The sequence below is a fragment of the Equus quagga genome, chromosome 21, assembly GCF_021613505.1.
Source record: "Equus quagga isolate Etosha38 chromosome 21, UCLA_HA_Equagga_1.0, whole genome shotgun sequence".
NCBI classification, from domain to species: Eukaryota; Metazoa; Chordata; class Mammalia; order Perissodactyla; family Equidae; genus Equus; species Equus quagga.
This window is the reverse complement of record NC_060287.1, coordinates 37,246,808-37,260,284: the sequence shown is the minus strand read 5'-3', so window position 1 is coordinate 37,260,284 and position 13,477 is coordinate 37,246,808. Positions and strand designations below refer to the sequence as shown.

The window sequence follows — 13,477 nt, the reverse complement described above, 5'->3', positions numbered from 1 at the left end:
TGATATGCAGAAGAGGGCTATTATGAGTCTTGAGAACATGTGGGCACCCTTACAACTAAGAGCTGTGGGGAGGCACTGGCTGTTGAGGTAGGCTCTGGCCTGTGGACGTTGGCATTCTTTGTGCTGTCACGCTTTGCTTCCAATTCCCTGGTGGATTAAATGCTTAAAGAGATGAATACACTACAGCAGGGAAAAAGCGGTCTTTGAAACACTGAAATGATGGTGGATATGAAGCAGGTCAATGTGAAAATTATGCTTGCTTCAAACCCAACAAATGTCCACATGGCACCTGTAGCAAAAACCAGCCAGAGTCCCTGCAAGCAGCAGCCCTGGAAAGATGGCCAACCATGAGGAATTTCTCCTCCATACGGAGAAATCTCCCTTCCCCCTGTGTAGATGGGTTCAAGGAATCATGTGGAGGCTCCAGTTTGGGCCATCTTACACATTTTCTTTGCAGTTTTGATGGTCCAGTATGTTTTTGCTTTTGGCAAACAATACATTTCCTAAGGGTGGGATCTGCTTTCAATTTCTTTTGAATTCCCTAAAATCTACTCTCTACGTTGCTGAGCTAACAATCGTTGGGGATGTGGTGGAAAGAACCAGGTATGGGGGAGGAAGACATTTCCTTTACCAGCTCTGGGTTCTTCTGGCCAGAGAACAAATTAAATTCACATGAGACAGAATAACAGGAGAAAGTTAAACAAAACTTTAGAACATGTATACATGGGAGAGGCTCAGGCAAACTGAGTAACTCATCAAAATGGCCAAAGCCATCACCTTAAATATCATCTTCAGCTAAAGACAAAGGAGGATGTTAGGGGTGGGGGAGTCAGTTACAGGAGGTTACCAGACAGGTACAGTAAACAAGAGTGAGATTATTATGCAGATTTAAGTCCTTGCCTTTCTCATTGATTAAGAGCTTCTAGAGACAAGGTCGTCCCCCCTTCTTCCTGGTACTGAGAGGGAGACACCTTTACAGACGGAGATTTCCTTTACAAATGTAAATGTCTGTTAACAAAGGGTATGTAAATTCTACTTTTCAGAGTTTCTTTCCTATCTGCAGTTTTTAAAAGTAACCAGCCCAAAATAACCCTCACGCCAAAGAGACATATCTTGGGGTGGCCAATTCCCATCCCCTACACAGGTGGGAGGTATGGCTGTGTTTCACGATTTGTAAGATACTTTCCATTCTGATCATTCTTCTTCTACATTTTAGTGAAAAATCTAATAGGCCATTTATTCTCCTCTGCTGGAACTACCTGCTCTTTGAACAAACTAGTGGTCATTTTTAAGAAGTTGGAGGCATTATCTCTAGTTTGTTTTCTCTGATGTACTTTGAGGTGAAGGGGAAAATGGTATGTGGCATGGGGGACATACTGAGAGCACAGTTGATCCAGAGATTACTAGCATGCAACATGATCACTTACTTGGTCTCGTATTAGCTAGTTGGCCATCTATATTTTCTTTTTAATACTTTAAGGTTTACTTTTCACTTTTGGGCCTTTAATTCTTCTGCAGGTTTGGGTTAATGGGTTGTACATTGTGGATCTAAATGTACCTTTTTTTTCCCAATATGGATAATTAGAAGATGCTTAATGGTTTGAGGTAGGGATCTTAATTTATCTTTTCCTAATATGGATAACTGATGGTCCCGACACCATTTATTCAATTATTCGTTCTTCCTCCACTGATATGAAATATATTATTATCCAAGTTTCCTTGCATGACTGGGTCTATTGCTGAGCTTTCTGCCCTGTTCTAGCTGTCTCAGATCCTCTCTCTGTGCCACTCCTCCCCTGCTTTAACACAGTAGTTTCCTAATCAGTCTTAATTTCTGATTGTATAGAAACCTCCGATTCTTCTCTTCCTCTTTTTGCTGCTTGTTCTTTAAACTTTTACTGGATATTTTTGGCCACTTACCTTTTCCATATAAATCCTAGGATCTATTTGTGGCATTTCATAAAAATCTCCCTTGGGGACTTTGATAAAAAATTCATTGAATATATATGTTGACTTTGAGAAAATCGCCTCCTTTACATCAGTGGTCTTCTTTCAGGAGCTTCAGTAAAGTACATGATTTGCTTGCATATCTAGCCTTTCATTACTCTAAAAAGCCCCCCCAAGAAGGAAATGGATGTCATTTCCTGTGTTTTCTCTCACTAGAGTCTGTCCCAATGATCTGCCCTTTTGAGGATCTCAGGAAACAAATTTAGAACTCCTGTCTGTGTAATAAACAAATGGTGTAAAACTAACTCGGCCTGACCTTCTTTTTCCAAAAGGGCCTGACGTGGCCATTGAGCATGCATTGTATATCTACTTTAGCATGTGCTGTGTCCCAAAGACAAGAACAAATGGCCTTTAGATAAAGACGCAACTTCCCCCACATTGGCATTTCCTTAAGGATAAGCATCACTCCCTAGGCTAGGAATTGATTGCTGTGCCTACCTTGTGACCACCCAGCTCAAGACCAGACCTGCTTCCTGCTATGTTCACCGAGAGAGCAGACCTACTACCTGCTGTGTGAATCGCTGTGCCAGCTAGGCAGTCTTGTGACTATTGTAAAAGGGACATTCCAATCATATGTGATAAATGCTCTTTGATGGCATATAACCATTCTGTACACCCCATTTCTTTGGTGCCCTTCCCTCCTTGGGGAAGGAAGGCTGGCCCCAGATCTGGCTTATAATGAACTCACCCCAATTTTGATTTATACATTGGTTATGGATTGTTCGCATTGACATTTGGGTTTTATATTAAATACAGAATCCAACGAATAAATATAGTTATAACCTCCCCTATTGCTCTGATATCAGCTTCTGTTGGGCTGATAGAGTGGAGGGTCAGCTGAGCCATCCAGAAACAACAGATGTCATGTTTCACAGTGAGATGACAGACCATGAAATTTAAAAAATAACTTGGCTATGACTCATTAGATCATTCTCCAATATGGTACCTGCGTTGAAGCTACAGGAAGTTCAGGGGAAGGGAATTTTGGAGAAAATGACGTGGGAGATTTAGAGAGAGCGGCTCACGTGCTGTGAGTCCTCCCGCTTCCATCTTGCCCCGAGGGGGAGCGTGGGGTGTGTCTGCCCCTAATCTCAAGCCTGGTGAATACAGCGGTGGTGGGACCACCGAGGGAGCCTGGTCCATGTCCACCATATTGGAGATGACAGAAGGCTGGTTTGTGACTCCCGAGAAGACTCATGTCCAGCAAGGAACAGGATGAGCCATAGGATCTGCCTGCATCCCAGTTTGTTGGGGTGGAGGATGAATAAATGTTTCAGTGGACCAGAGACGGTCATGGGCCCCAAGAGAACTGTGTGCAGCCACTCTAAGACTCACACTAGAGGTGTGGACGCTTGAGGTGTGAACAGACGTCATCCCAGAGAAACTCAAGACTTCACCACATTTCCAGGGGACGGGAGGAGGAGTTGATGAGCTGGGGGAGTTCATCCCCAGCATCAAAGAAACTGCAGGTAAAGCATCCCAAACGAGCCCCCCAAAGCAGCCCCTGAGATAAGGAGTTTGTTTCAAAGGTCTGATGGGCCCAGAGAGAGTGGAGCAGCCAGGGAAAAACCAGTTTAGGAAGAACTTCCCATACCCCGTACCTCTCCCAGCCCTGCCCCCGCCAGCCCGGGGTTTCTACCCTTGTAGGAGCAAGTCAGGAGAGGAGAGAAGATTAACTTTTAATTATGGCAAATTTCAAACCTATATTAAAGTAGAGATAATAGTTTGATGACCCCCTTGTGCCCACTCGTTAGTTTCAACAATGATCAACTTATGGCCAATCTTGTTTCATTTTTATCCGTCCCCTCCTCTCCTCCATCTTGGATTATTTTGAATGAAACCCCACAGATTGTAACATAATACTCCAGTATATATCCCAAGGAGCTAAGAATATATATACACACACATGCATGTGTATATCTGAATGTGCGTACAGATGCACACTCATAAATCTGCAATACTATTTTCCTGTCACAAAATTACCAGTAATTCCTTTATAGCATCAAACGAAATCAAGTTCAGAATTTTGACCATCACGAGGAACTGGACGCTTCTGTTCCTGAAGGACAGCTATGCTTTGTGACTTCAGGGGTCATAGGATCACCTGACTTTTCATCCCCAAAGGGAAAGAACAGTCTTCACTGAGAAGGAGATGAAAACAAAGATGCTTAAGGATGAAATCCCACGAGCCCTGTGTGGTTACCCAGCTTACAGGGTCTCCTGTAGCCTGAATGTTCATGTCCCTCCCCTTTGGAAATTGAGATCTAACCCCCAGTGTGATGGTATTAAGATGTGGGGCCTCCTAGAAGGTTATTAGGCCTTGAGGGTGGAGGCCCCATGAATGGGATCAGCGCTCTTATAAATAAGGCTCCAGAGAGACCCCTCACCCCTTCCACCACGTGCAGTGGAAAGGTCTGTGAGCAAGAATGCACCGTGGATGAACCAGGAAGAGGGCCATCACCAGAAGGCAACCATGCTGGCGCCACGATCCTGGACTTCCAGCCTCCAGAACTGTGAGAAATCAACGTCGTTTAGAAGCCACCCCAACTGCGGTACTGTTACAGCAGCCTGAAGACAGGGCCAGAACACGCACTCACGTCCACGCGCATGTTTCCCACCAGCGCACAAGCACGTATGTCAGGATGCGATGGAACATGACACACTCGTGTGTGGATCCATTGGCTTGTGTCTGCTTCCCGGACTTTGGAGAATGCCCATGTCCGTGCTCCTTCAAAGTCACACAGCGCTCCAGTGAGAATCGGAAATGGCTGCCTCCCAGTGAGGAGGCTGCTGGGGTCCCCCTTGGTAGATGGGCCTCGTCCTTTTGGCCCCATTCACACCTGTTGTCCTGGCATAATCGTTAACAGCACCCCATACACTCTGAAAAGCGTCCCAATCTGGATAACTCATTACACAATCACCTCCCTATTGGGCCTCCCCGAGTGGCTGCTCCCTGCCCTGGCCCTCTGGGAACAAAGCCTGGCCGTGGCCCTGACCAGGAAGCGAGAGTCTTAACATCCCCTGCCAGCCTGTGTTCCCTTAGCCTCCCCTGAGACAGGGAAATTGGAATCAAAAATCCCGTGGGGATTATTTATGAATCACGTGGGAGCTCAGGAGGAGATTTAGCAAACACCTGGTGATTCATTATAGCCAACGATTCACAAAGACCAGCAATCAACTGTGCACAGGGAGGCCAGAGGCGGGGCCCCCAGATGGTGCGGAGTCACAGCTGCAGTCTGCAGAAGGGGGCAGCGTCTTGGGTGCGGGGGCACCAAGCACCGGGTGGAGCTCAGGGAGCCCGGTCCGGGTGGTAAAGGAGAGGGTCCCGGTGAGAAAAGCTGTCGAGTCTTTAACCGTGTCCATCCCCTCCCCTCACACAGACTCTCAGAGCCAGACGTGCCTTGGCACACTGGCTTCCTGGGGCCGCCATAAAAACGACCAAGAACTGGGTGGTTTGCACAACAGAAATCTCCTCTCTCACAGCCTGGAGCCCAGAAGTCTGAGATTAAGGTGCGGGCAGGGCTGAGTTCCCCTGAGGCCCCAGGGGAGGAGCCCTCCTGCCTCCTCCGGCTCCCGGTGGGGGCCTGCAGTCCTTGGCGTTCCTTCGCTCTCAGCTGCATCCCTCTAGTTTCGGCCTCCGTCGCCACATGGCATCTCCCTGCATGTCTGCGTTCATGTCGTCTTCCCTCTGTGTCTGCATCTCTCTTATTAGGACACCAGCCAGAATGGAATTAGGGCCCACCCAACTCCGGTCTGACCTCATCTCAAGTTAAATAGTTACACCTGCCCCAACCCTGTTCCAGAGAAAGCCACGCTCTGCAGTTCCAGGAAGGAAACGGATGTGGGGAGGACACGAGCCATCCTGGCACACTTGCAAGTCCCTTAGTGACAATGGCTTAATTCTCAGGGAAGCAATCTGCAGCCCAAGAGCATAGTGGTCTGTCCAGTTGGGCTGCGGGCTGGCAGAGAGCAGTGCCCTGGGTCCTCCCGCCATTGCCTGGTGCCTTTGTACTTCGCTGCCTGCGCGGCGGGGTTTCAGGGAGCGTCTGCCACTTTCCCTGGCTGTCCTCCTAGGGCACAGCTCAGTGCAGGGCCACGGGCTGGGGTGCGTCGGGCGAGGGTCGAGGGCATATCCAGGTCCCGTCACGGTGTGCTGGAGCCCGTCGTCTGAGTGCACAGGGTGGGGCTGTCAGGAGGGGCCTGGTGCCCGCAGCACATCTGCTCCTGGCCCTCAGCTCTGTTTATTTCTGACTTATCTCTGCTCCTTTGGGCATCCTGGTCCTCTGTTGACTCATTCCTGGAAATCTTTCCTTTTCGTAATAGCACCTGGGGCTGAAGCAATCATTCCAAGCCTGAAGGAGTGCTGGATTTAGAGGTCACTGTGGCTGAAACCACCAGAGTCCACCTGCAGCGAGACAGTGGCTTCCCCTGAACACTCTGGGGCCGTCACACGCCCCCCGTACATGGTCGGATGGGCAATGGCCCGGTACTGGGGGCAAGAGACTCATGGTTCATGAGGGGCTTCCTAGGGCCCATGGCCTCCATCTCGACTCACCGGGACCCTCTGTCCTCTCCTCCTCCCCCACACAGTTTGTGGGCAACAGGTTTTCATGGCCAGCCTCCATGACCCATTTGTCCTCAGGCTAAACCACCCCTAGGGACAGCAGCATCCCTGAACTGGTCACTAAGTTTGCTTCCCCAAGACATCTCCCCTCAGGTCCTGGCTGCTCAGGAGGATCCGGCAGGAGGAAGCCATGCAGAGCACAGAAGGTGGGGCTGCGCCCAAGACAGCTGCAGACCAAGGTGACAGCTGGTCAGCAGGAAGCTCCCCGGGAGGTATGTGACCCCAGGGCCAACCCAGGGAGGTTGATTAGCATGTCTTAGTACCTTCTTCTCCCACCCAGCTCTCTGCTGGCTTGAGTAACCTGAGAGTGACAATATTAGAAAGCTGAGAGGTGGCGTGGACTAGCTAACCCTGCGGAGGCCACGTGGGCTCTATGTGTTCTGGGGGGTGGTGAGTTAGGGGTGCCTGCCTGGAAGTCCCTTCTGACCCTCAGCCATCTGTGAGCTGCTCCCCATCCCTCAAGACCCGCTTCAGATTTGACTCCTGGTGTGAAGCCTGCTGCGTGGCATCCTGCCAACCCTGGTGGCATTGCATCACAATTCACGCTTCAAGGCTTGTTCTCCCTCTCAGGGCTGTGGGCTCTGAGGTCAGGGGCTCTGCCCGATGTCCTTAGGCCCCAGCATTCACGGGCCATCTGCCTGGCCCGGGATCCACACTTAGTCCGTGCTTGTTACATATACGTGCCGATGGGTACGCATCCCACAAATGGAAGGTTGCAGCCCCAGTGCTCGGGGACAGATGGCTGCTTCTCAGAGCCATCCAGGGACGCCAGCACACAAAGCCCAGGGCGGGAGGCATTGGAGGAGAGGGCTCCCAGGACAGTCCAGGCAGAGACGCGGCTGCAGAGGAGGAAGGAGACAGCCTCCAGCAGCGCCAGTGTGTGCTCATCCCAGGTTCAGGGGTGCACACGGCAGCCACCTGTCAGGGTGCGGTCGACAGCCAGTGAGCCTGGGCCTACAGCTTCCTCCTTGGAATTTGAAATCCTCTCCTCAGTGGAACAGGGAGGCGGGGGACGGCTATGGGACTGTGATCCCTGGAAGCGAGTGCAGGCATCCTCTGCTCCTGGTGGGGAGCCCAGGGTTCCTGGGTCAAGAGCTCACTGGAGCAGAAGGATGGGGGCACACAGGAACTTTCCCCACAAACACATATTGAACTGCCCAGAAAAGGTCCCAGGAATTTCCTCCAGGGCGATCTTTTTAGTAACATAAAGGTGGTGCCATCTTTTAGCTCGGTGCCCTCTCTCCCTCTGAGAACAAAGCAAACGCCCAGAAAACAGCAAAGAAATTCCTTTTTCTGTCTTCATGCCTGCACTTGCCTTGGAAATAGTGACAAGCCAGATGGCGAGTGTCGTCTTAAGCGGATTCATCGAGGGCTCGCTGAGTACGAGGGGCTGGGCCAGGGGAGTCCCGAAGTGGGACACGGTCCTTGTTCGCAAGGCGTGCACAGTCTGGCCCTGTTAGTCTCTCAGTGAAGGAGAGCTCTGTGGGCGAACCCTTGGGTGGTTCAGGCCCCCCTCCAACACCCGACCCCCACTGGGGACTCAGTTCGACCAGCCAGGTGCACCTGGTTCTGGGATGATATACTAAGTCCATCCCGAGGTTCTGGAAGAGTCACTGGGTATCATCAGTGCTCAAGAGATGGATGAGAATGTTCCAGGCAGAAAAGAAAGATGGGACCCAACTCTCCTGTTCTCACTGGTCAGCCAGCCGCGTGGGGGTGGGTGCTGGGATCGGGGAGCTGAGACAAGATCCTGCAGAGGTGGATCCAACTCCAGCTCCAGCAGGTCGACTAGAGTGACTCTGGCAGCCACCTTCAATTTTAAGCCTCGTTTGTTCCTCCAAAAAATGGGTATCATTATTCCTGTGTCACTTAGATATGCTGTTATAAAACAACTTCCAAGACCTAGCCTTCATTTAAAAAAAAGGCAAGCTGGGAAAAGGTAATAAGTCCCCATTTGTGTTAAAAACATGCTCGGATCTAGAGAGAACATTTCTGGAAAAACACGTAAGAAAGTGTTAAACACAGACGCCCCCGGAGAGGACGGGGGTCTTTTGTATCGTCTGATTTTAAAAATCAACTGCACGTGTTATGTGTTTATTAAAATGTATTGAACAAGATTACGTAGTACATTTATTAAAATGTAGTTAACAATGAAAATTTTTTTGCTGGAAAAGAGCAAAAAGGAAAGGAATTTCTGCCTTTCGAGAGTCGAGAGAGAGAAGCGAAATTCGCACGCACGGTGCCCCTCACTCATGGTTGGCACCTGTCTTTTCAAGCACCCAGGGCTGATCCTGGATTAAGTGGCCTGGGAACTCCTGTCAACTAGTAGAGAACCTTCCGGACGGCTTCTGGGTGGGTTGTTGGGACGTATGCCCAGCCCCACACTGAGCCTATATCCTTTTCTCCAGGCCAGGCTGACTGGGGGATTGACAGAGCCCTGCTCCCTGAGAGAGAGGTGATAACCCTGGAGTCTGGAATCCACAGTTGCCCCTTGCTTGTCACCAAAATGGTGGGGTCAGAACCACCCTCTCTGCTTTAGGACGGAGGAGCATCTGGGGGCTTTACAGTCTGTACAGGGGAAAGGCAGGCGGGGCCCAGAGCTCAAGGGAAGGGCTGTCTCCAAACAAACAGGATTCAGGTGCTCGTGCAAACACAGGGGTATAAATGAATCTTCTTGGCTGACCTGGCTTGTCCTCTGAGCCCGCCCGTGACCATGGAGCCCAGGGTGCTCTGGCTGCTGGCGGTTGTCCTGGCCTTGGGGTTCTCCAGCTCGGCCGGGGAGTTCGTGGGCCTGTGTGAGTACCCCTCGGACCTTTCTCCACCCCACAGCAGGGAGGGCCCGGAGGGTGGCAGGGTAGACACACAGGATGATGGGAGGGACACGGAAGATACAGGCCTGGGGGCTTTCTGTGTGCTTGTGGAAGGTGACCAAGCCCCCGCATTGATTTAATAATTGCTGTTTACCAGACACACGCATCTTCTCTCAACAGCCCTGTCAATTGGGTCTTGCTGTCCCCATGTGGCAGACAAGGAAACTGAGACTCACGAAGGTCCATAACTGACCTGAGGCAGCCCTTCTGGTCAGTGCTGAAATCAGCATTCGGCAAGGTCTGCCTGGCTGGCGGCCGATGCCCAAGGCCGCCTCCCTGTTCCTTCTCTGCCGGAGATTTCTGAATTACAACACTGGTCTTTATTCACGGTTTTGGCATGTTCACAAAACAAGAAGGAAAGACAAAGGAAAATGATTATTTCCAGAACATTTCAGTACATACAGACAATTTTCGGGTAGCTATTGCATTGCAACTCCAGGTGGGGGACGCGGCTGTCCCACTAACCCAGTTTGAAGAAATCAGGTGTGGCTTTAATCAGGTTATCTATGAAGCCGTGTTGAAGCCGGCGGCTCCCAAGCTTGGTGCCTGTTAGAATCACCTGGAGAGCTTTTAAGACTCCTGGAGGCCAGGATGTGCCAATTCCATCAGCATGTCTCTAGGTGGGAGTGGGCATCAATAATTTTTAGAGATCCCTGGCGATCCCAACATGAGCAATTTGGGAACCACTGGAGTAAGGAATTGTGGACTGGCAGCAATAGAAGAGGGTTTCAGAGACTTCTCATGATTTCTATTTTCTTAAGGAAAAATCCAACTAGGTAATAAGGCAGAGTGGACTTATGCTGAAGTTTGGACATACAGGCTTGCTAGAAAAATGAGTATCGGAGACTGAGGGATGTACAGGGCAACTGTGACAAGCCAAACAATTTGGGGACAGGGAGATGCAGAAAAGAAATAGAAAATAGATGCGCTGTGATTTTTCTATTGAATGTATATCTCCTATTATACATTCATTTTTTTTTTTTTAAAAAAAGAGGGAAAGTTATCATTGATAAAACAGTGAAGGGGAACTTTGGAGCCCAGATTCCCAAAGGCTCCTGCCAGCTGGAGGAAACCCAGGCCCGTCTTGTACTGACTTACCGACAAGGGGCTGGGAGCCCGCCAGTGAGAGAGACACCCCAGCAGACGGCCAGAGTTCCTCCTGAACGCTTCTCTTTAAACATTTACGTGGGAAAAGGGTCCCCTGCAAGCAGATGTTGATGGCGGTGTCGCATCCTTTGAACTCAGGAGCTGGGGGGAGGGTGCGAACTTGCAGAATGCAGCCAGAATGACTGGGCTTTGTTCCGGACAGCGGCCAGCCAGTGTACCGTCCCCGCCAAGGACAGGGTGGACTGCGGCTACCCCAAGGTCACCCCCGAGCAGTGCAACAACAGGGGCTGCTGCTTCGACTCGAGCATCCCCCGGGTGCCCTGGTGCTTTAAGCCCCTGCAGGAGACAGGTGAGCCGGCCCCACCGCATGCGGGGTGTCCTTTGCGTGCCTGGAGTGGAGTCTCCAGTTCCCCAGGAAGTTGCACACACCCGGGCCCTGGGCAGGACACCCAGCGCCATGGCTGTCCATTGGTGGAGGTCTCAGTCACAGGCTTCATGCCCAGGACAGCCAGTGACTGTCCCCTTGTCCCCTGCTGTCCCCTTGCTGAGGGATTTGTGCAAAATACAAAAGCAATCATTTCGAAAACGTGTTCAAAATCGAGGTACCATGTAGAGGGAACGAGTTCAAAAACTATCCTGGAAAGAGACGGAAAACACAGAGGTTTGGAAAGCTGGGCTGACGTTGGAGGCCATATTCAGCCAATGGACCACCCAGAGTCTCTGTCATTTGTGAGGAGCTCTCAGCAGACGGCAGACAGGTGGCAGTACTGGGCATGGAGCCCTGGCGCCTCTCTGCATCCCACTGTCTTCCCACCACCCTGAGCCCAGCAGGAAGTGCACCACCCCTTCTGTGGTGCAGTGGGTGCAGGACAAGCACCCCGGGGAACCCTGTGTCAACAGCAGATGGCTGTGCACACAGATAGCTTGCTGACCTGGCTCCATCAGCCCCGCCTACCACATCTTGGGCGTGGAGGTCTGCTACAAGCCACCTGGTGGCTGGGGTGCTGCCTCACCTCCTAAGAAGGAGATAGCTTTCCTGTCGCCTTCCTAGAATCAGCACCCGAAGCGGCCACGCTGGTCCTTTGAGCGCAGCTCCCTGATCAAGGACGGGTCCCCTGCCCGCTGTCAGGGCCTCCTCCCCCTTCCCAGCAAATCCCAGCAGAGTCCATATAAGGCTTTGGGACCAGGAAGGAGAGTCGCCTACTGCCCCTTCCCTGGTTGTCCCCATTCTTTCAGCTCCTCAGCCAGCGATGACACCCTCTTCTTTGAGCACCGGGTGACCCTGCAGTGGCCATCTCATTTATCATCTGCCCCGGTCCCCGGGGTCGTGGTGGGGCATGTAGCTATTCTCCCACAACATTTCCCCAGCAACCTGGGGGACAAGGCAGCGCTAAGTGCTGACCTTGAAGCCTGTCTTGACCTTGAGAACCAGGCAGCCGGTGGGTGGAGACGAGACTGCTCACAGTGACGCACGCCATGCTCTGTTTCCAGAATGCAAATTTTGAAGCGATGCCTGCTGCCGGTGGACACCTTGGGATGTGACCTTCCATGCTCTGGGCACCCTGCCCCCCGTTCTCAGCTCGTCTCTGCTTTCCTATCACCCTGCTCCTGGCAAGCAATTCTGTGAAAATTAGTGTCTGGGGCCTGATGTCTTAAAGAATAAAGATCCCATACTTGGTATGAGGACAGGTCTTCCTTCCTGAGACTTCATGCTGTTGTGTTTTATTTCTGCCAAGTTGCTCTCCCTCCTTTCTGAGCTATTCGCAGAGGGGGCTGGCGGGAGGGTGTCACAGCATCTCCGAGCAGAGGGTCTGCCCCCAGCCTCGGGAGCCGGAAAATAACCCCTCAGTAGCCACGTGGCTTGTGCAGATCCAGCGTTGACATGAGGCTGCCGTGGGGATGTCCTCATGTCAGCTGAGAAAAGACATTTCAAATCTATGCTTCAAGAAAGATGATTAACGTCTTTCTCGGTGAAGAGAGCGAACCAACAAAACCACCTCACAAAGTGGCACTTTTGGGCATTGATTTGCAAGTCAAGTTTAACATCTTGCGTGGCCTTCTTGTACCCTTTTCTTCTGGAAATGGATGCAGCTTTGTGAGCAAATCAACTAGTGTCACCATGCGGATCCCACCTCAAGTCCTCACGATGTCTCAACAGCCCCTAGAGGGAGGGTTGTCCCCCCACCCCCGCTTTCTGGGACGTGGAGCTCTCCATGGACATCACGAGGGTCTCCAAGGGGAAGCTCAGCGTGCACCCCCTGGTCACTTACAGTCCCGCCGGCCGCGCGTCCTGCGCTGTCTCCGCTGGTGGCGCTCTCCTAAGGCACAGACACAATCCTGCCGTGCGCTCGTTCACACTGCACAGCGGCCCGAAAGCAGCACAGCTTGCCGAGGTGGGGTTTCTTGGTCTGAGCCACCCTTCCCACTGGAAAAGGGACACCGGCTCCCTTCAAAACAACAGGCTTTGTTTGGGGGGCTTGCCCTTACGGCCGGCTCCCCAGAGCTGACAGTACCCCTGGACATGAGATATTATTACACCTGTCTTACAGATAAGGAAAGGTAAGGAGAAGAGATTAAGTAACCTGTCCAGTAGCCCCCACTGAGCAGGGACCACATCAGGACGCTGGGGTCTCTGCATTGGAAGCCCTGTATGTCCCTGCGGATGCCCAGCAGCTGTGCCTTCCGGGCCCCGGGAGAGAGCCCTTCCAGGAACAGCTCAGACCATGCGGCACATGTGAAGTGCGGCCTCCTCTCCTGGGGACCCTGCCGGCCTGAGCAGTTCTTGCCCAGACGTCACCCTAGGCCCGCCTCTGGATCCCTCTCTCCCCACAGACCGAGTCCAGCCTTTGAGGCCAGGCCGGACCTTAGC

General features: G+C 51.7%; 1 protein-coding gene across 1 annotated transcript; it reads left to right on the top strand.

Annotated features, from left to right (window-relative positions):
- Window positions 1-9,341: 9,341 nt before the first annotated feature.
- On the top strand, window positions 9,342-12,313 carry LOC124231564 (trefoil factor 3-like). Its single transcript, XM_046648355.1, has 3 exons — window positions 9,342-9,426; window positions 10,811-10,957; window positions 12,100-12,313. The coding sequence occupies exons 1-3, from the start codon at window positions 9,345-9,347 to the stop codon at window positions 12,111-12,113; spliced, it is 243 nt and encodes an 80-aa protein (XP_046504311.1). The 5' UTR covers window positions 9,342-9,344; the 3' UTR covers window positions 12,114-12,313.
- The last annotated feature ends 1,164 nt before the right edge of the window (window positions 12,314-13,477 follow it).

Excerpts from the sequence above, each read along its gene's own strand:
- LOC124231564 (XM_046648355.1), top strand. The coding sequence starts at position 9,345 with ATGGAGCCCAGGGTGCTCTGGCTGCTGGCGGTTGTCCTGGCCTTGGGG. Across the intron at positions 9,427-10,810 it reads CGGGGAGTTCGTGGGCCTGT|CGGCCAGCCAGTGTACCGTC; the intron begins GTGAGTACCCCT and ends TGTTCCGGACAG.